The 21166-nt window shown below is 50.2% G+C and overlaps 9 protein-coding genes across 9 annotated transcripts; 4 read left to right on the top strand and 5 right to left on the bottom strand.

The window, feature by feature from the left end:
* Positions 1–135: 135 nt before the first annotated feature.
* On the bottom strand, positions 136–956 carry N7474_002979 (phosphatase PAP2 family protein; the record flags this gene model as incomplete). The annotated part of the gene is made up of 3 exons (XM_057194394.1): positions 136–593; positions 661–850; positions 909–956. The coding sequence occupies 3 exons, from the start codon at positions 954–956 to the stop codon at positions 136–138; spliced, it is 696 nt and encodes a 231-aa protein (XP_057055749.1).
* Positions 957–1631: 675 nt separating this feature from the next.
* Positions 1632–3545, top strand: N7474_002978 (RBR-type E3 ubiquitin transferase; the record flags this gene model as incomplete). Its single annotated transcript, XM_057194393.1, has 1 exon — positions 1632–3545. The coding sequence occupies one exon, from the start codon at positions 1632–1634 to the stop codon at positions 3543–3545; it is 1914 nt and encodes a 637-aa protein (XP_057055748.1).
* A 346-nt stretch (positions 3546–3891) lies between these two features.
* Positions 3892–4299, bottom strand: N7474_002977 (RidA family protein; the record flags this gene model as incomplete). Its single annotated transcript, XM_057194392.1, has 1 exon — positions 3892–4299. The coding sequence occupies one exon, from the start codon at positions 4297–4299 to the stop codon at positions 3892–3894; it is 408 nt and encodes a 135-aa protein (XP_057055747.1).
* A 1073-nt stretch (positions 4300–5372) lies between these two features.
* Positions 5373–6725, bottom strand: N7474_002976 (saccharopine dehydrogenase family protein; the record flags this gene model as incomplete). The annotated part of the gene is made up of 1 exon (XM_057194391.1): positions 5373–6725. The coding sequence occupies one exon, from the start codon at positions 6723–6725 to the stop codon at positions 5373–5375; it is 1353 nt and encodes a 450-aa protein (XP_057055746.1).
* A 518-nt stretch (positions 6726–7243) lies between these two features.
* N7474_002975 (NAD(P)-dependent oxidoreductase) lies at positions 7244–8194 on the top strand (the record flags this gene model as incomplete). The annotated part of the gene is made up of 1 exon (XM_057194390.1): positions 7244–8194. One exon carries the CDS (start codon positions 7244–7246, stop codon positions 8192–8194), a length of 951 nt encoding a protein of 316 aa, XP_057055745.1.
* Positions 8195–10038: 1844 nt separating this feature from the next.
* Positions 10039–10701, top strand: N7474_002974 (PaaI family thioesterase; the record flags this gene model as incomplete). Its single annotated transcript, XM_057194389.1, has 1 exon — positions 10039–10701. The coding sequence occupies one exon, from the start codon at positions 10039–10041 to the stop codon at positions 10699–10701; it is 663 nt and encodes a 220-aa protein (XP_057055744.1).
* A 967-nt stretch (positions 10702–11668) lies between these two features.
* N7474_002973 (Zn(II)2Cys6 transcription factor domain-containing protein) lies at positions 11669–13873 on the top strand (the record flags this gene model as incomplete). The annotated part of the gene is made up of 1 exon (XM_057194388.1): positions 11669–13873. The coding sequence occupies one exon, from the start codon at positions 11669–11671 to the stop codon at positions 13871–13873; it is 2205 nt and encodes a 734-aa protein (XP_057055743.1).
* A 471-nt stretch (positions 13874–14344) lies between these two features.
* N7474_002972 (flavin monoamine oxidase family protein) lies at positions 14345–15670 on the bottom strand (the record flags this gene model as incomplete). Its single annotated transcript, XM_057194387.1, has 1 exon — positions 14345–15670. The coding sequence occupies one exon, from the start codon at positions 15668–15670 to the stop codon at positions 14345–14347; it is 1326 nt and encodes a 441-aa protein (XP_057055742.1).
* A 1124-nt stretch (positions 15671–16794) lies between these two features.
* N7474_002971 (uncharacterized protein) lies at positions 16795–18511 on the bottom strand (the record flags this gene model as incomplete). The annotated part of the gene is made up of 3 exons (XM_057194386.1): positions 16795–17145; positions 17242–18137; positions 18190–18511. 3 exons carry the CDS (start codon positions 18509–18511, stop codon positions 16795–16797), a joined length of 1569 nt encoding a protein of 522 aa, XP_057055741.1.
* Between the last annotated feature and the right edge of the window lie 2655 nt (positions 18512–21166).

The raw sequence follows: 21166 nt of genomic DNA, 5'->3' as shown, positions 1-21166 counted from the left end.
GGCGGGAGATGCGGTGGGGAGTCATGTCACGTGCTCATGTCAACAGAGGATGTATACAACTACAAGGTTGTAACAGGATGTATGGAAATCTACACTGTACTGAATGCGGCGGATCTATTGACTAACACGCCCTGCTCATTCTGACTTGCGCGCTTGATTACGGCCGCGCCGCTTCGACCGCTGCACTTCCCATCGCTGCCACCCCGCCTCGGCCAGGTCTTCACTAATCACCAGATCTTGAATCCGCACTAGTCGGGCAACCGTCAAGTCGAGGGCCCAATCCATCCACCCGGAGCTGCGCAGAAGCCCCGTCACCACAAACCAGGCACAGGCGCAGAACACCCCGGCACTACAGCCAGCCAGGACCTGCCTGGGAGTGTGGTAACTCAGATAAACCCGGCTCACAGCCACCGCAGAGGCACCGGCACACAGTCCCACAGCCAGAGCAACGCGGAGCAAGAAATCGCGGAATGGATAGGCGCTGGCAGGGGTCGGGGTGTGTCGGATCAAGAGGAACAGGGTCAGGTAGACGGCGAAAAAGGCCATGAACTGCGCGTGAGAGGAGGGCATGCCGTAGCCCTTGCCAAACATTTCTGGTGGAAGCATTGCTTATCAGCTTGCCGTTGAGGGTAGATCCAGGAGGTCCGCGAAAGCTCTCACCTTTTGGCCGCTCCTCCTTGATGATCCGCTTGAGCACAAAGTTGAATGCCTCACAGCCCATCTGGCCCACGAACATCAAGATAACCTCGGCCTCCCTCGAGGCCCACATTAGGGTCGCGTAGGAAACACATAGTGCCTGCGGGACGAGGGCGAGCCAGGCGGACACGAAGGATAGGGGGTCTTCGGGGTTCTGGCAGGGTAGAAAAGTCAGTCAATCATAATGATTGCAAACTCACGGCAGAACATACGTAGTGGACATGGGTCAGGGACAGCGAGGCCAGAGGTGTGTCGCCCATGGTGGTGATGGTGGTGCTGTGATGGTGGTCATGGACAAACATAGAAGTGCCTGAGTACCGCGATAAGATAACTAACCCACCACGCCACACTGGGCCACATTTGACTACCGCTGGGCACCAACGGGGTTTATTTTCTTTCTTTTTCTCTCTGTCCCTCTCTCTTCTTTTCTCCCTCTTTTCTTTTCATTTCCTACTGACTTATTCCTCACACTCCTGCTCCATACTTCGTCTCTCGTCAGTCAAACCATGACGCAGTCCCCGTCTCCATCATCGCCATCCCACCTGTTACATCACCGACATCCCTCCCTCCTCGCCAAACGGGAACCAGCTCGAACAGTGCACGACCCATAACTATTATTACTAGTACTGTTTGGTCCAGACCCCTGGTCGCGCCCCTTAGCTAATCCCGGACGCTTCCTGCAGGCCCTTTCTGCACGATCGCCTTTTCGGTAAACCGCCTGGCCTTCCATCGTCCTCGAGTTTTTTCCCCCCACAACTATATACGGGCTCTTGGGTGGCAGCAGAACCATGATCATCCAGTGCTAACACTTATTATCTATCACTGGACCGCTTGCCGCCGAGAGCACCTCCGAGATCTCGGCTTCCCCGGGCCTATACACGCACCCCACTATAAAAAAAAATATATATCCTGTCGATTCAGTCCAAACCCAAACGATGACGGACTTCGATTTCGTCCCCGAGGATGACCGTTCCGTGGAGTTGTCCTCCATCGCTGCCATATATCCGGAAATCAAGATCGATCCATCCTCTCCGTTCAGCGCGGCGCTGGACCTCCCGGTGGCGCCATCGACTGCCTCCCACGTTTGCTTCCAGGCATTTGACGCGAACATTCCCACCATTTTGACTCCACCGACCTCGTTAGATATCAGCGAAGCCGATCTAGACCGGCCTGCACGCAAGGATGTTCATGTCTTGTCACACTTCCCACCTCTTAGCCTCAAGATCGAATTGCCAGACGGATATCCGTCGAACAAGCCGCCAATTGTCCAGCTCAGTTCAGACCCGCCATGGATACCATCTCCGGTCTTCGCACAACTGTCAGATGATTGCAGAAGGTTATGGGAAGAATGTGGAAAGGACATGGTGGTTTATACTTACATCGACCATCTTCAACAACTCGCCGAGACCGCCTTTGGCTTGCAAGGCACGCCGGACAATGAACTGTATCTGTCTCGGGACTTGAAAATTGCACTGCTGGATTTCAACAACAAGGCTGAACGCGAGAAGTTCGAGCAAGAAACTTTCCAGTGTGGGGTGTGTCTTGAGCCGAAGAAAGGCTCGAATTGTTACCGGCTGCTGCGCTGCTCTCACGTCTTTTGTGTTACGTGCTTGCAAAATTTCTACAACGCTTGCATCACTGAAGGAGATGTCGACGGCGTGAAGTGCTTAGCACCGGATTGCGACCAGAATCACCGATCTGCACCAGCCCGCAGTGGGGAAGCCCAGACCCCGAAACGCAACAAGCGTGATCGAACTCTTGGACCTAGTGAGCTGCTCCAAATCCCGTTGTCACCAGAGATCGTGCAGCGCTATGTTTTCCTCAAACGCAAAAAGAAAATCGAGGCAGACAAGACAACGGTATACTGCCCGCGACAATGGTGCCAGGGAGCCGCACGGTCCAAACGACATCCCAAACCAACAGACCCCATGGCTGATGACCTCGAAGCTTCAGACGAAGAAGACGGCGGATTCGAATTTGACCCCCAGGGCGATGAAGCGCAGCTACCCCCGATGGCCGAGCGAGTTGCCATCTGCGAAGACTGCAACTACGCTTTCTGCTCCGTCTGCAAGAAAGGCTGGCACGGCGAGCTGGTGCGGTGTTTCCCGCGCCGCCAGGCGGAGCAGACCGCCGAAGAAAAGGCCACAGAAGAGTACCTTCGCCTATACACATCGCCGTGCCCGACATGCAGTGTTCCATGCCAAAAACGCATGGGCTGCAACCACATGCGCTGCTTCCAATGCGACACGCACTTCTGCTACCTCTGCTCGAGCTGGCTCTCCGCAGACAATCCCTACCGCCACTTCAACGACCTCGATAGCGGCTGCTATAACCGACTGTGGGATCTCGAAGGCGGCGATGGCCTCAACCCAGACGGTGCAGAAGCCCTGCACCAAATCCCCGACGAACTCCTCGTCTTCGACGACGATCCCCCAGACGCCGACAGCAGCAGCGACGACGAGGATGATGACCGTCCAGCCTGGGAATTCGACGACAGCGGCGACGAACACGACCGTCAACACCGTCGTCGCCCTCCCCCTCCCGCCCCAATCCCACCTCGCGCTCCTGGCGGTGTCCGCGGGCCGGGAAACAATGACCCTGGCCGCAATGATGCCGCCGCCCGCGCCGCCGCGGCCGAACGCCAGGCTCAAGCAAGAGCAATGGCCGAGGTCCGCAATCGCCCAGAAGCAGGGCGTCCACGGCGACGAGCTGATCTGCCCCGTGCAGACGCCGCGCAGCAGCCAGACGGAGAGCGGGATTGGAGAGCGGGATTACAGCGCTTTCTGGACCTGGTACAAAATGATCGTGAAGACGAATGGGATAGCGATGAACTAGACGAGGATTTCTAGTTTTGCACGGACATGTACTTTTCTTTTCTCTCTTGATTATATACCAGATAATGTCATCAACGACACAAAGTCGCATGGCGAACATTTGGACGAGACCTGACATGACCTATGATGATTAAATTACACTTTCACTGCCATACGACATTTCCCCCTGGGACCATTCCACAATATCGTGACCGTTAGTTCATTCAGCATTAGAAAACGGACGTCAATCCGTTGCCGCATCACAGTGCAATGTGGTCCTTAAAAACCCAGGCATCGTGATTGTTGTGAGCCTTCGTTATGGCATAAACTAGGTACATGGTTTTCTCCGATGACAGAAAGCCTATTCAGTTCTGCAATTTAGTCATTTCTCCAGCACGATGGCCATAGCCTGCACCTCGTAGGATAGCTCTGGGTGAGCTAGAGCCGCAACCCCTACCAGCGTACCTGGTGGGCGATGGCCGTCCAGAAACTTGACGACGAGTTCCGATCTTGCAGAGTCATTAACGTCGAGATTAACCACGTAATGCGTGAGGTTGATAATATTTGCGGGGGTCGCGCCTACAGACTCGAGACATTCTCCCAGGTTTTTCAAGGCGATCTGAACTTGTTGTGCATGGGAAGGTGGAATTTTGCCCGTTTTAGCGTCCACTCCAACTTGCCCAGCGATGGTTACGAGAGTGCAAGTGGACGAGATAGCCGTAGCTTGGACATGAGAGTATGTTGGTGAGGCCTTATGGATAGTGAGAGGATTGATGAGTTTGAAGGACATTGTGGCGAATGTTTGCGATGCCTATGAGGCTGGAAAGGCTGCCAAGAATCTGGTGTGCCAGATGCTAATATGTGATGCCGCCGACATTGCTGACTTTATATGTTTGTCACCTCTAGCCGTTGATGCTGTTTAGCAAGAGCAGCGGGCCGTCCCATAACAAGATTCCGTGGATATGGGAAAAGCCGGCGCTGCCGTGGATCTGAGCGTAATCCTTGTACACGATGCGTTCCTTCCGTACTCAAAAGTAGTTGGAGCTATCTTGGAGCCAATGAGGATGTACAATGGGCTGGTTGCGGGGTGATCCGCGGAACCATTTGCGGGGTTGGACGCTGGTCCCGAGGTATTGGTAGCCTTCTATCAATGTATGATATATGCCAATCCGTCAGAGGCTGGGGGAAGGGGGTTAGTCCACTGACGCAGCTACAGATAATCGTCGGAACCGCGGATCCACGGGCTAACATCGAGCACCGAGTGGCTGAGCAGTATCTGACCATGACATGCCATGCGTTTCTCACAACCGAGGTCAGGTTAACCGCCGACATGGTGACTCGAATGCAGATGGGGTATCTTCCGCTTTGGATGGCGATTTTCCATTGCGGTCAAGTGTATGTCGATGGCCCGCCAGTTGACATTAAACCGTCGTTGCTAGCTGGCAGTTGGACGCTTTTAACGCCATGCCGTGTCTAACTCTGGAAGAGAGCCAAGGGACCTTACATAACATTTTGTTGCCCAAAGCGGCCGCAAAGGCTATTGTATTTCGATGTACACAGTCCTAGAACTCGTGCCATTTTTGCAGCGGTGTTGCAAAATACGCCCTTCCCATACCACCTACAGCAACACGCTACTACACGCTACCACATGACCAAATTCGTTGAACTCTAGCAAGATTAAACAAGCTATATGCCACTATATTCTTGTAGAATGTCCAAATCGCAAAAATGAGGAAACGAGTGAATAATGCGTAGCTTCGTCACCTAGCAAACGGAACTACCCATGATCATGTAAATACAGACAAAAACGAAACCCTCCGTCACAGCTGCGTGGTCATGTCACTCCCAAAATTGAAAACTACATTAAAACGTGTGTGTTTCGGGCAATTCGTGACGTGGTACGCCAACAGTCTCGAGTGCCTTGTAAAAGGCCCGCGGTTCAGCCCAATCTTCGGGACAAAAGACACCGCTCAGTGTCTGTCCAGCTTGCATGGCCATGACCATAAAAGCTGCACAGGATGTCCCTGTCACAGTTCCCATGCTTCTCATCAAATACAAATCAGAACCACACGTAGGCGTGCGTTTGGTGATTATAGCTGGATGGCCATTGCGGGAACCGACCACTCGTACCAGAAGTGCACCAGCTGTTTCCACCTTCTCGGTGTACCCCGACGCTTCGATTAAAAAATCGCGTACCTCTTCCTTGGAGGTTTCCCCCCTCCGAATCTGGTCCATTAATCCCTCCAAAGCATAAGCCGCAGCTCTGTTGGATCCCTTGGCCTGTTTTAGAAGCCGAGAACCTTGTTCGCTATTTATTTCAAGCGTATGAAATTGGGCTTTCAAATCGCGAAGAAGTTGGCCGCCGACCTCAGGCTCCAGCTCGCCGTGCCGAGCCTTGACCTGAAAATCACAGGCTTCGTCGATGGGCAAGATTCCACGACGGACAGCATTACCCAAGCCTCGTGCACACCCGAACTTGGTTGGTGGATAAAGGCCGCCGAAACATCTAATACTGTCTGCCGTGGGGAAAAGCCGGGGAAGGGTAACAGGCTCTGGATGAGCGGTCTCGTGAAGCATCATTTCGCTTGACTCGCCCAACATTGGCGCATATCGGGTTTCTAGGTATGATTCGATTAAGGTGGGTTTGCCATTGATCCATGACAGACAAGGGCCGGAAGCAATATGCATGAGATGTTCCATGACGGCCCTCCCAGCTCCAGATTTCTCATTCCCAACCAGCCAGCAAAGGTCAATCGCGCTGACACTATCAAGTTCACTGGCTGCATCAACCGCAATAACGTTGCTCAACCCAGGCGAGGCACCGCAACCAATAAAGAAGGCGACACCGGCCTTCTTCGCGCGTTCATTCATGTCCAGGGCCGCTTGGGTGCTCTCCACATCGTCGTCGAAATCCAGGTATGGAACCTTGACCTCTAAACAGGCTTCCATCACTGGATGCGAAGTGCGAGTATATGGCCCTGCCCCAAGAACGACGAGCGCTGCGCCCTTCATTGCATTCACAAGAGCTTCATGATCGAAGAGGTCAAGTTTCAGGGTTGTTGCCCGCCCTGGTGGCAAAGTTGCACGTAGCGACTCCACAGCCTCAATGTTGATATCCGCAAGGGTAAACGGCGCGTCACTGGCTTTAATGAAGCGCTGAATGACCAGCTGGCACATCGCGCCGGACGCACCTATAAAGACGATGGGTTTGGACATGTTGAGCCTGGTATAGTATAAATTATTTGAGGGCAAGTAGGAAGTATGAAAGGTTGTATAGGCGAGATTCCAATCAAGTTGACTTCTTTTCTCTTTCATCAATAGGTCTTGTTCGTTCCGGGCACCCAGTCTTATAGTAGTGCTGTACGGTGCTAAGGCCAGTCGAAGGGTAACCGAGGCTTGAAGCAATGTATGGGTTTTTTTCGAACGTTGAAGTTCCCCGGATCCGAGGATATGCAGTTACATGGGAATCAAAGGAGCAATAGGGCAATCACAATAGCACATCACCTGATCCGCGGCTTAGGTGCCGCGGCCGAACCTAAAGCAAACCTGGCGGGACATATATCTCAAGTTGACAACTGGGAAATGGAAAATATCCCTCGGCTCCGGCCCCGCAACCACGATGACGGTTGTTTTCCAGCTTTTTACGAAACAACCGGGTATAAAGCACTGAACCCTATATACACGGCTCTCCACCATTCTCGTACTTGCCGTTCGTGCTCTTCCAGTACCCCTACATGACAGTCGAACGCTCAGTCTCTGTCATTGGCCTGGGGCTAATGGGTTCTGCACTTGCTAGAACCTTTGTGGATAAGGGATGGAGAACGACCGTCTGGAATAGGTCTTCCACCAAAACTCATCCGCTAGTCGCCATAGGCGCAGTCGCGGCGGCTTCGGTGACTCAGTGCATCAGCGCAAGCCGTTTGGTCGTCACCTGTCTGCTCAATCCGGAGGCCGTCCACGATGTTCTGGAAGGTGCCGATCCTCTTTCTTGCGCTGGCCGGACTTTGATAGACTATACCTCCGGGACTCGTTCCCAGACCTGGGAGACACAGGAACGGGCAATAAAGCTGTCCTTCTCGGCTTACTTACGCGGTGCGATTCTCGCAACACCTGAGCATGTGGGACTGCCGGAAGCGCCATTTTACTACGCTGGCAATGAGACGGCATTTCGATCCATCGAAGGCTACTTTCAAATCCTCGGCCGGACATCCTACCTTGGAGATGATCCTGCCTTAGCCTCGCTGCAAGGATGCATTATGATGGATGCTTTCTTCGGTCTTGCGGCGGGCTTCCTGCAGTCGGTGGCAGTCCTGAAGGCATCCAAAATGTACACTAAAGGAGGCGCGGAACGTTTTCTGTATGATGAGCTGGTCCCGTTACTTTGCCAGAACTATCCGAAGATGCTCGGCGACTTTGCAAAGCAAATCGACAATGGTCACTACCTGAGGGAGGATGGCAACAGCATGCCATTGTGCATATTAGTGCAAACACTACAGAATGTAATGCAGGCGCATTCCGAACACGGTCTTTCGAACGCGATGTTCAAACCGCTCTTGGAGCTCATGCAGACCAGAGTTGCGCAAGGTGGTGCGGCCGAGGAAATGAGCAGCTTGATAGCGACCATCTCAGATCCTGGGCCGCTTGAAGATGAGGCTGTAATTGAATCAGCCGTCCTTGGGCCATAACCACCCCCTTTTAAATCACTTTGATTATTTATCATGTTCATCCAACAGGTAGCTCTTAATAAATCAATGACACCTTCAAATCTTGCTGGTGCCACTAGCTAGCGGTTGACGCGATCGCGTCGTCTACGCGACTATAGGTTTGTGAGGTTTTCGTAGAGGATTACGAGAAAGAATGCACGCTAGTTAGTTAGTTAAAGCTTATTATTAAGTATCGATCTAGTAACTAACTATTGGTGATGTTTCAATTCAGCTTACCTTTAGCGCTTAGGATTGCAGGGAAAATAGACGAATCTATCTTCGCTCTAGCGCACTGCATCGTTTCCTCAATACAACGATAATCCCCGCCCGCGGCTCTTTAGTTAGAAACATCGTAGATTCTTCTTGTTAGTCTTTCCTTTCCGGTTCAAATGGCCGAAATCCCTAATCGATTCGCTAGCCCAGCAGCGGTACGAAATTACATTGTTCAGGCCCTTATATTCAAGCATAATGCAGGTCGTGACTTCACCGAAGAAATAGCCCGCTTATGGCGAGTAGGGCGGGGCTCTGAACTTTATGATGCTAAGTTGGAATATTTTCAACAGGTATTTGGGGTAGACGTGGGCCTATGTCTTTTCCAAAGTGTCTGTGAGGATAGAGACGAGGCTTGGAAGCACTCAGTCATTGGAATTATTTGCTTCTGTAAGTTGCTACTGTTCAGTCAACACGCAGTGTATTGATCGCTAGATGCTAGGGATGACTATTGTGTCTGAGGCGTTAGTCGCTTGGTTTCATCTATTGCCATTACTTCGCGGCCAAACAGGTTGTAAGTGACTTGTAATAGCTGGTATTCTACATTATCAATGTGCTAATTTCTTTGCATAGCACCTTTCCAATTACTATTTTTTGGCTTATGTCGGGCGAACTATGCCTATCTTAGACCTAGGCGCGATAACTATATGCTGGCGAGTGGATTTTTTAGTGTCTGTGTTGCGTTACTTGCCGCAACGCGTGGTAATTGGTGGGGATACTCCCGCTTTTGTTAAACACTCTTCTGTGCTCTTTTCGAATCGATGATCCCTGGTATCGGTGCGAGGGCACCGATAATCTGGGCATTCTGGCTATTACGAATGAGTTTTCTAGCCAGCAGACAACTGAAGACGACGGTGTTCCAACAAAGCTCGACCGCCGGAACCCTAAAGACTTTGAGTACTCGTTAATGAGACTATGTTTCACCCCAGGTGTTATACCTGTCATCGCGATGCCAACCCCTATAATTTTACTTGCCATATCTGTTTTGTCAGTGGTTATCGTGTTTGGGATTTGTTTTGGCTTTACTTGGACTAGGAATCTTGATATAGTAGTGATGCTGGTTTGCATGATAGCCGGAACGTTTTCGTTGTATATATTGTTGGCCTTAGGCTATGTACGTTGCTCTACTTGGGTTCACAACTAATTCAGAACGAAGGTCCGGGGGATGAGTACGAGACCGTTTTGATTAGCGTGTTTCAAGATAGGGTTGGGGAAATAACCTGTGAGTGAATCCGGGGGAATCTGTTTTCGAATATATCAGTAGGACGCGTGCTGCTATTAGCACTTCACTAAATCTAAAAAAGGGCGGGGGACGCACCAAAGGGCCCCGCAGATTTGGTCGTGGAACCGCGGAGCCGCACTGTTACTTCGCCTCTATTATGGCGCTGGGGCCGAGGAAGTCAAACCTCACTGAAACCTGTCGGTTGTGCTGAGTTGTATCCTTCCACGCCAGCTGATACAAAAGGATCTAGGAGTTTAAAGGGCCCAGAACTAGAGGTCGGTCCAGCGCAGCGCCCTTGAAAAAACCAGCCAACCACGTATGACCGATATAAGCAATGTCTCAGCGTAAACAATGGGATCATTTTTTTGATTTTATTGCCAGTGTTCCTGTGGACAAAGAGAGCCTCGACTTCTTTTCGCGGCTGCCTATTGTTGGTCCATACCTGGCAGAGTCGAGTCCCTACCAGCTCATCCCATTCGCATCTCGCTACGACAAGTCCACCACAGAAAACAAATTCTTCAGCCAAACAATCAATTCCCCGGACACTATCCCACGAGCCCTCTGCCTGTTACGCAGGGACACTCTGTTCCTGAACCCGAAGTTTGAAGAATCACTGCAGGGGCCCGCCAATCCGGATATCGCTGTATTTGTGCAGGTTGGTCCGGCACTGAATGGATTTGAGGATGTAGCCCACGGAGGTATAGTCGCGTCGCTGCTAGACGAGACGTTGAGCTTCTGCGTTGAAGCTTGGCGCTGCTCGTTTGATCTCGCTGCAAAGCGACCCGCTGCCCAACAGACGCGGCTGTATACGGCCAATATAAACATCTCGTACCGTGCACCAGCAACGACTCCTGGTATTATTGGAATTACAGCATGGCTGAGGTGGATGGATGGCAGGAAATGGTTTTTGGAGGCGAGAATGACGGATCAGCATGGGAAGGTTCTCGCGGAGGCGCAAACGTTGTACGTTAGTCAGAAACCCGGGGCGGTCATCTAGGTTTGCAAAGAAACCAAACTACATAGGATGATATAGAGACCTGTCGGAGTGATTCTTATTGAGTGCTGGTATGTTGTGCGAACTCATCGGCTGTATTGTTTTATGTAACCTGCACACGGGTTGCATGCAGATGATGTAAAGTGCTCACTGTTATTTTTAGCCTCCTAATAGGATTTGGTGACCTGGCGAAGAAGCCGGTGTACGACTTGGCCAGTTTTTGGTTAGCACATGAATGCAACCTGTGAAGATCTGTGGAGTTTGGAGATTGGACGTGGATTGATATATAGATGCTCAGAATGGCACACCAGCGAGGAAGCCTTAAGGATAAATAGGTTGATATACTAGGAACCTATAGACCTATTAGATCACTACACCACTTGCCTACCCCGAAGCGCCAATAACGTGTGGCCTTTGAGTAGAATCGTAGGTGGTAACGCCCATCCAGTAGCGTTGATTAATGTAATAGCAGTGACCCATTCGCGATTGCCTAGTCAAACCGTCTATCGATTCCTGTATTTAAAAGCGCGTGAACTCTATTACCTAACGTCCAAGACAGATGGTGTTCCGCGGCTCCGCGGCTTGGTATCAGTGGTCTCGTGTACACACTATCTTCATGACGGAATAAAGAATCTCTGTACTCGATGAACGATATCTTTTGACTGGATGTCTAGACCAGCGGGGTCGACCAACTCCTCCTCTTAAGGACATGCTGCTATCCCCCAGCAAAGAGAAAGATTTGAGTTGCAGACCCGCAGCCAGAGTCAGAGTCCGATGATTTACTGCATTTTGGAGAAAGCGGGGTAACAGACAGCAACAAGGCTGTCCTTTAAAGCTGAGACGAAGCTAGAGATGGGCAGGTACGAGTAGTGCGATGGATGCGACAACCAGTATGATGTCCGACTATTTCCACCTGGAGGAATTAATGGATTGCCCCACTATCGGCGCTCTCAGAAACGAGGCATCACAGATGGTAGAACCGTCTGCCTACAGCGAGAAGCTCACCGCGGAATCCGCCGACTGGTGCCGATTTCCCAGTTTAGGAGCATATTTCGCTCCTCATCCAAGAGACGAACCGTATCTTCGCAACGATGGTCTCGGATCCATCCTGGACTCTGTCCAGTCCTTGCATCCGCCCCGGTCCTCGTTTACCTCCGACGAAGATGTAGAACACCACGGCCCGCCGGTGGCAGCATCCGATCAACCCCCCGGACCCAGCACACGCAGGTCCCGACTGGGCCGTCCCCGACGACAAAACCATTCATGTGATCAGTGTCGGTCGGGAAAGAGAGCATGCGATTTACCGCTGGATCTGACCATCCACAGGCAGAGACCCTCCGCAGTTTGCTCGCAGTGCAATATTCGCGGCATAGAATGTACGGTTGCGTGGCTAGCCCGCAAGCAGGCCCTCCAACAGTCTTCTAGACAGACGAACGCCAAGTCGCGCAATGCTGAAAGAAACAAGGCTGTGGAACCTACCGGCACAACAGAAAAGGATGAGGCACGGGGAGCACGGGTTTCCGTTCCGGCGATTGTTTCACCCATATCGAAGGCGAGTGAGGACCTGACAGGTCAACTGCTTGCGCGACAGGCGTGCTCGGAGCGGTTCGGCCTCTACGTCGATATCGTCGACATGCCCATGTCAGAATGCCTGCGCCAAGGCAGCATGCCACCGCAGTATTCCTTTGGTATTGCAGCATGGGCGTTGCTGGGAGAAAGCCCCCAGATGTCCACGTACTTTGGAAGAGCGAATACATGGATCCAAAGCTGCTGGGATACAGATACTGATTCAAACGACGATCAGAACTTCGCAGCTCCACATTTGTTCCGAGCTGTCAGCCTCTTGGATACGATATTCCAGAGGGAAAATACAGAAACCTACAGCGCATCTATGGCATCCCGTGATGCGGCAATCACGGAAGCATACAAGTGGGTGGCGGTGGCATCAGCAGCGCAGCTGGCCGTCGACCAGGACAGAAGTGGAACGAGAGGGGACTCCAACGCTGGTCTTTGTACGCAGCAGGCCCAGGATATCGCTTACTCTGCTTGGCGTAAGGCGAAGCATCTGGTGTTCGGGAACCTGGCCGCTGTGAGCTCCTTCCGCTTGGCCCTGGCGATGCTTCTGTTCGGCAAAATAGTGCCTCTCAAGTATAGCACTGGGCAGGAGGAATTCGAGGAAGACTCCGCGTATGCCTTCTGCCAAGGGGTGTGGCGCCTGAGGAGGCTCTGCGCAGGAGCCCGGGCGCGTCTGATGGCACAGGCAACGTCGGGAGGCCATGACTATGATTTGGAGATCGAAGCGCGCCGCAGAAGACCAACTCCCACTCTGGCGCATTCCCTACAGTCAGACATCAAGGGCAACGTATCGGAGCTAATTGGTGCCATTGAATGGCTAATAACAATGTTGAACTCAGTAAAAATTGGCATCTCGCTTGGGAAATTAGGTGCACTGCCTGTTGAGGCTTACATGTCGGCCGACGACGATCCTCGACCACAGACAGACAAATCCCAACAATATCTGGTATCATTTTTAAGTGGAGGGTTTGAAGATTCCATTTTAAGCCACGTGAAGCAAAGGGAAGGCCCCTTCACAGTCCTCTGGGTCAACGGACTGTCTGACGATACGATCGTGCGAAGCATTAGGCAATTGGCAGCCCTCGTAGTGCTCATCTGGAAGGACCTAGCCCACCTGGTGCTAGTATCGAGGGCTTCGTATATCGACGAAGCGGACTTGGATGTCCTTCACAAGCGCTATGTTGCTACGATAACACTTATCAAACTTTGGCGGTCTGCATTTGGGGTTCTGAGTGACACGATGCGGTACGACCTTCAAAACCTCCATTTCAGCCTCTGGCGGTTGGTTGCTTTCTCCTGCATCGACACCGAGCTCGCGGTACTTATTTTCTGCGAGGTTTCTCAGAATATCGAAACACGTTTAGTAGCTCAGGCATCCACACCTGGCGCCAGCTGCTTCCTCAATGCCCTCCAATCAACTAGTGCCTACCGCAAGAAAGAGTCACTTTTAAGTTCCCAGCAAGTCGCTCTTATCTCATCAACATGCAGGGGTGTTTCGAGACCAGGACACCAGGGTACCACTGGCCTGAAGGCATATGTTCAGGATATTTGCGCACATCCAGTGGGAGCTACTCCTCTTTCTATGATAACATGTTCTTAGCTGACTTGTCTTCACAGAACCCTTACATGCTGATCAAAGTCTTCACGTTGGCTGCGAAAGTGTTTGCAAGGGAAGTTTGTGGCTATATTGGAGTATTGGACGCAGACCGAGCAGCGGAAATGTCCATGGGTCTGGATAGTTGCTTACAGACCCTCCAAGTGCTTCAGAAAACGTTTGTAACGTTTCCGGAAGGATATTAGTATCATCATGTAGCGCATAATAAAATGTCACCCCCATTGTCTCTGCGAGGTCGTCGAGGCTTAATCCATTTATCCGCGGATGCTCAGTAAAAGCTGTGGGCCGAGAATAAATCAACTTATTCCTACAAGTCCTGTAGGCACAAAAAAGAACGCAAAAAAGAAAGCAAAATTTGACCTGGTTGGTCTAGTATGATGATGCTATCTGGACATATCTCTGGTGCCGACAGAGTAGTAGCTTTACCACCTCAGATATCAAACCACCAACAACTGTTTATAGCTTCACGCGTGGTATCTTGTCACTAGCTAGCGCTGTATCCACATCGCGGGCAGTAACTGTGGCACTTTGCATGGCGCCTTCAATTGCACCAGGATAGAGGGCGGCAACATCACTACCGGCAAAATAAATACGACCATGTGGCTTGCGAATTTGTGGAAGTGCACCAGTCAGGCTTCCTGGTCTGTGATTTATCCAGCCTCCCTTAGAGAATTCTTCCGTCGCCCAGTTCTGGCAGAATACGTCGACCACTTCGATAGTGGGAATGAATTTTCGCAGCGCTGTTTGCACTTCCTCGCAATCATTCCCACGTATTGATGCAGCATTGGTGCACAGGCACATAACTAGCCCATCTCCATTTCCGAGGCGGCCCGTGGTTCTAGCCACATTTATAGAATGCTGCCCGGCGGGCGCGTAGATGCTGAAGTCCTCAATCGCACCCTTCACTCGGACCCATAATTTGCTGGCCATTACCGGATTCTTTTGGTCAATCATAGTTCGAACTTTCGGAGACACATCGGGGGTGATCCGTATGTCACCCATCGTATTGAGTGGCGTAGTAACGATAGCTATACGAGCGTTGATCTGCTGGCCACCTGTCCGCGTGGTAACCAATACCCGGGAGCCATTATCGGAGATTGACGCAACTGGGGCTGAGAGTCGTAACTGAGCCTTGGATTCAGAGATAATAGCTTCTATAAGAGCATTCATGCCGCCTTGGATACTCCATTGTCCAGCAGTCTCATAGAAGGCCCGGTAGTCTCCAAAAAACACAGCCACAGAATGCAGGAGTTGCGCGATCCCCTGCGTTTGGTACGAGGAACACACGCCGGCCATTGTCCCCTTCAGCGTGTCTCGTTCGTATGCCGGTAGATTCAATGAATTTATGCGGTCCTCGAGTGACACCTTCTCTATATCGCTGGTATCAACTGCATTCACATCGAACGGTACAGGAAACCGTTCACGTGCGTCAGCAAATAGCTGGCCTAGGAGTGGCGAGGTTATTTCGTTGTAGCGATCCCGTGTGGTTGTATGAACTGCACCATCTGCTAACCAATACACGTTCTTGTTGATTTTCGGCGGATTCAGCACAGCCAGATTCTGCCGCTGCAGCTCCTGCCACAAGGCAGGTTGTGTCCAGTGCACATAAGCACCGCCCAACTCGAGTGATTCTCCAAACACAGTCTTCGTATAAGTCCGCCCGCCCACTCTGTCTCGGGCCTCGAGAAGAACCACTGAGTGGCCTTTTTGGCTCAGATCGCGTGCTGTGACAAGACCTGCCATACCGGCCCCGATCACTGCAACGTCAAAGGTATCCTCCATGCTGGTCGGAGTTATCTAGGATTGATTAGCAACATCAGTGATAACTCTTCGAATATGCTGAGCAATAAAAGAGCTAGACAAGGGGACCGCAAAGAACACTCGTGAATCTAATATTGATCCTCGTTGTGGCAGAGGTGAAACATCAAAGAATAACGCACCTAGTGGTGTTATCTGTAGAGATTATGTTCGAACTAGCATGCGAATCACCCTATTAAAGTCGCGGATTGGCATTTCTAAAAATTCGTACCTTTATATCTCGAACACCCCTGAAAATCAAATCTTCTGTCCCGTTCATCCTACTTTCTAATCCGCGGTCCCGAGGTCGGTAAGCCTGAGTAGATATCGCCGTAAGCCGTGCCGAATGACTCGGGAGTAATGCAATCCACCACCGGATACAGCTGATCGTCCTGGCTATCAGATTAGTGTAATATGCTTCTTCGCGCGGAACCGCGGCAGCCTCGGATTGTCGAGATTATGATCCCACGAATTACAGTACCCGATCCAATTACACAATCAAGTCCGCTCCACTAATTGATGTTGAAGATTCAATCAGATGCCTGCAGCGGTGTAGCATGATGCAGGTTATAGTCACTAAAGAGGATATCAAACAGGCCAGGTCAGATACAACCTGTCAGATAAGTGTGGTCACAACCGCAGAGTATGTAAATCCACCACTTTTTCGAGGTTTCAGCTTTACTCATCCTGTTGTTATCTTGTTGGAAGACAATTTCAGGTTCGTAGTGCTGAATAAGGCTTAATTAAGGCACGTTTTAGGTTTGAATTCACCGTAAATTCATTTCGTATCCAACACGAGCCCCTTTCTAGAACAATCAAGTTTGTAGGGCCTCCAAGCAAGATTCCTGTCCAAAAATCTGTGAAACATACTTTAAATTCGGCCTCAAATTCACGAGATAAACGCTTATAGGCTTCAGAACAGAATCGTCAGACCAATTGTTCCATGAAATTTGATTTTCGCTGAACCAAACATTCGCCAGAAGAGCATCCTCCCACGACGAACAAGCTGAAACGTTGAAAACCGCACATCTTTTTCACCCCTCTGGACATGCCATGCCCAACAGATACGTTGCCGGTATATCGAACCTACTTCCAAGTCTTGAACCTCCTCAATGCTGGTCCGCTTGCCCACCTTGATTGTCCTCACTGTAATGGACCACCTTATTCCTGGAGAAAATGGCAAACCAGTAGATGGTTGCAATTACAACCACACCACCAAAGACGACGCATGTCCAGTTCATGGTCACTGGGGTCACTGGAAGATAGAGTGGCATGCTGAGCATCACGGTTATGAAGATACTCCACAACGTTGCCAGCCAAAAGATGGCATTGCCCCATCGACCCAAGTTGAACCAACGATCTGGGTCAAATGTTTTGCGCCCTTTATAGAGAGCCAATCCAAATGCCGTGACTATTGCGGAAATAATGCAAACATTAGCCGCCCCAAGGAGAGCGTTCATCTAAAGTTCCGTAAAGTTAGTGTCGGTGTTTTAAGCTTTATGAGACAGTGTCTTGAACATTGTCTAACTCAGATATAGGGAAATAATAATACATACGGCTGTTGTTGAACCGATGCTGATAGCCCCAATGGCAATGAGGAGGACGGTGTTCCAGCACAACGCATATACCGGCAAGCTGTCCCGGGATGTGAGCTTGGACATCGTTCTCGAAAATGGTAAAGAGCCCTCGCGAGAGAAAGACCAGTAGAGCCGGGACCATGTAATCAGCGAAGATGCAGAAGCCAAGAAAAAGCCATAAATAACGATAGCTCCGGTGACTGCCGTCAGTGGGAGCGAACGGAAGGCGTTCAGCATGAGCTGAATCATTGGCTGACCTCCAACCGGGTCAAGTAGGCTCTTCGGGTCAACATTGCAGAACTCATAGACCACAATCATAGGCAGTGCAGTGAAATAATTCATGAGGAATGATCCTATAATCACTTGCGGGACCTGTTTTTTTGGGTTATCCAGTTCATCAGTCAAATGTGTCGCATTATCGAATCCCGACAAGGAGGCGTACGCAGGCAACAAGGCCAGAAAATAGACGGCGCCGTTGGAGGACCAGCCAGACTCATTGACAAATTCAACGAAAACCGCATGGGCACTTTGTTTCGGACGAGCCCGGACTAAAAGTGCAACAAGTAACCAAATGGCTGTGCCGTTGACTGAAAATATGACCGCCATGAGCAAGAAATTAACGGTCTTGAAAGTCCGAGGCAGGTTGATGGCTAAACATAGCAATGCATACGCACAATAGACGAGGTAGGTCTGCCATGGCATAATCACAAAGTCTGGATTCGCTGCTCCGACGATGGCCATGGTGAGCTGGGCAGTGTAAAGAACACAGGCGGCGCTGATGAAGAACCAGCCAGCGTTTGTTAACCATCCCATTATGTAGCCAAGCGTTCGGCCGTAGCGAGAAGGTGCTAGGACAGTCACCCAATGTGCGGGTCCTTGACAAAATTAACCAGAGTGATCAGCCACCGCCAGTGTTGATTTACCTACCGGAAGAATGAGGTATGGCAGACGCCAACTCGGAAATTGCCAAGCAAGTTGCCAGTTGGAAGAAGCCCATCATGAAGTAACCCCAGAAGTAGGCCGGCGAACCACCAAGTCCAATTGTTAGGGATAGATAGCTACCAATTGCAATCGGGGCACCAGTCACCGAGTACTGAACACCTATGGCAGAAAGCAAGCCGAAATGCACCTTTGGCTTGACCTCGCTGATTCCCTCAGACTCATTGGTCAGGGTGTGCTCGGCAATGGTGTCGGGCATCTCGTTCAGCTTTCCTGAGATTTCAACTTGAGCCATCTTCATTCGATTCATTGGCAGTGGAAGGACAAGGAAGAAGCTCCCGCTATGGATAAAATTTTGGGAGATAAACTTCAGATGAAATAGTACGGTAGGCAGAGATAGATGGAATAAGAATGATATCTTACACGCGGGAGCCTGGCTGTACTTTAAGTGATCGACGTAGCTCGCTTTACCCCGGACACTCTATATGGCCCACATATTCTCATTCTGATAAGTAGATGTCATTTATCGGCTACTGAGAAACTCTACTCCGGGAATACGCCACACCTGCTCGGTGCCGCGGAACCGACCCCCTCCCTGTATCTTCCAAATGAGCTTTATGGGACTGGTCTCATCCCCAATCCTCTTTACAGAAGCTCATTAGCCGTAAATTTGGCGGGAAATTCTGTATAATCGTCGAGGTCTCTGAATTGGCGTTGCCAATTTTTTTAGTAGATACTTCGTCCTGACGGGATCTTGCACAAGCCTGTATATTGAGAAGGAAGAATATTTAGTCTCTGGGACCGAAGGTTCAATGACGGAGTCGTCATGAATGAATAATAAGCAAAGTATTCTTTCACTGAATGGTCTTTGTCCTGAGGGACGATTTATCTGTCCCACTAGCTCTTGAAGAAATAACAAGCTGTATAGAGCTGTTTTTAGTAACAATAAGGCTGTGCTTCGTTTAAAAGGAAAACAGGAGAATTAACTAACTAGTTAAGACTTGTTGTTTATTAATCAAAATTCACATCTTAACCTCATGGTTCCTGTCCCGCAATTGATTATCGTGTCACCATATATGAGTGCTGTGGCTTCTGGTCAGCGGCTCTCCCAAGGAAAGAACATCTTTTTGGGGGGCCCGAGCCGAGGGTGGCTCCGCGGATCCGGAAGTTCGGTATGGTCGCAAATGACTCGCCAAAAATCCTAAGGGCCTCGACCGCGTTCTAGGCATTCCTTATCCTAGATGATGCACCAAAGGGCAGTTTCAACATCTTTATAGTTTCAGTAAGCGCCATGGAAATTGTCGCCTTGAAGAGCAGTTAATGTATAGCTGCGTTGCGCTGGATAAAATATAAAAGGCATGGATGCCATGGGATTGTAAAGTATCGCGAAGAATATCAATTTATCGGTAGATGGTCACTAAGAATACTTGAGATGTGACACACCTGCGAGAGTATCGAACCTATTTCCGTCTCGATATTATGTATAGCGTGACAACGGAGCGGGAGATCGTCAGTTAGTACATTTAAAACTTCCGTGTATGTGGAGTTTCAGAGTGTTGATATTGTTGAGAGTGGGTAGGAGATAGCTACCGAATTTGAGATGATCAAGGAGGGCAGACGATGGGAAAGAGACGAAGCTCCTCACTTGAGCCCAAAATTAGTATTACCGTGTCCGAAGGAAACTCATGCTTCATAACAATCGCGGTCTAACTACACAGAGCGAGCAAGAATGGATATCTTTCTAAAAAATAGGCGAGACCTGTGCAGGGCTTTTGATGGATATACAAGAATCAGGCAGAGAGGCCACTTTTGATGAAAACAGGGGTAGTAATGTAAGAAAAGGAATCCGGAAATCGTCTCTTTAAAAGCCATCTCATCATGCAATGCAAGTGGTTGAAGTAGACATTAACACAGGATGATAGCGGAGTAAATAGAAAGCCATATAAGGGGGGGGGGGGATGGTCACAAGCAAAATAGCAAAAATAGAGCAGTATCAACGGAGAAGGCATTATGGAAATTCCAGCCACCCTCCTTTTGAGCGTGTGTTTGTAGCAGTTCAGTGGCCATTCGACTGCTCTCATTGCTGCGATGGCCACTTGGAAGATAATTGCCATAATCAGGCCAATATGCGTAGCCCTCACCTTTGCTTCTGGTAACGAATCCAGTTGGAGAACTGATCAGGCACTCATTGTCCAAATAGTAAAAATGGTGACGGTAAGGCTGTCGCCTCGGGTAGCGATCGGCCCCCAGATCACGGGGTGAGCTACTCACTAAGCAACCCAGCACTCGCCCCGTTGCTCACCCCCTTTAGTTCTCATCGTGCCTCTAGTCCTGTACCTGCTCTAATGCTAACCGCTCTACTGCCTGCATATTCGTGTTCATAGGAGTCCTAGCTAAGATGTCATTTTCAGTCACGTAACTTTCACCCCCCCCTTTTGAACTTCCTAGTAACAAACTCAATTTCTTGAATCTTCCTCGGAAATTAAACAACCCCTCATCTTTACGTCCTATCGTTTGCACTGCTGATACGGGCATTGATGACCAACTCTTTTTTAGCAATGCTACGTGAAACAAATGGTAGAGATCTCTTCTTGCCTTCGTAGGCTGTTTCCAAAACCCTGTACCCTCTCTTATCTTACGATTAATATCCGTTTCTACTTTAAACAAATCCGTACTTATGCCTTATCTTAGGTCTCGAACGCATCGGATTCCTCCACCCCCGCCCCTTAGGCCTAGATAGCGTTAGTACCTCAACATAGTAAGTTAAATGATAACCTCAACTGCACCGGGCCCATTAGTAGATAATTAGCCTGCTCTTCCCCTCCCTGTGATGCAGACCGCAACCAAGAAGCTTTTACACCGATGTCTAGTACTTCTTTCCTCCTCCGGCTCAGTCTTACTCCTTTGTTCTCCACACAGGACGGACCCGTTTCCGGTACCTTTTCTATTTGGTGCTTTCCTTGGC

This window comes from Penicillium riverlandense (assembly GCF_028828495.1).
Source record: "Penicillium riverlandense strain IBT 135883 chromosome Unknown utg000002l_segment0_segment0, whole genome shotgun sequence".
NCBI lineage: Eukaryota > Fungi > Ascomycota > Eurotiomycetes > Eurotiales > Aspergillaceae > Penicillium > Penicillium riverlandense.
This window is presented reverse-complemented; position numbering and strand designations above follow the sequence as displayed.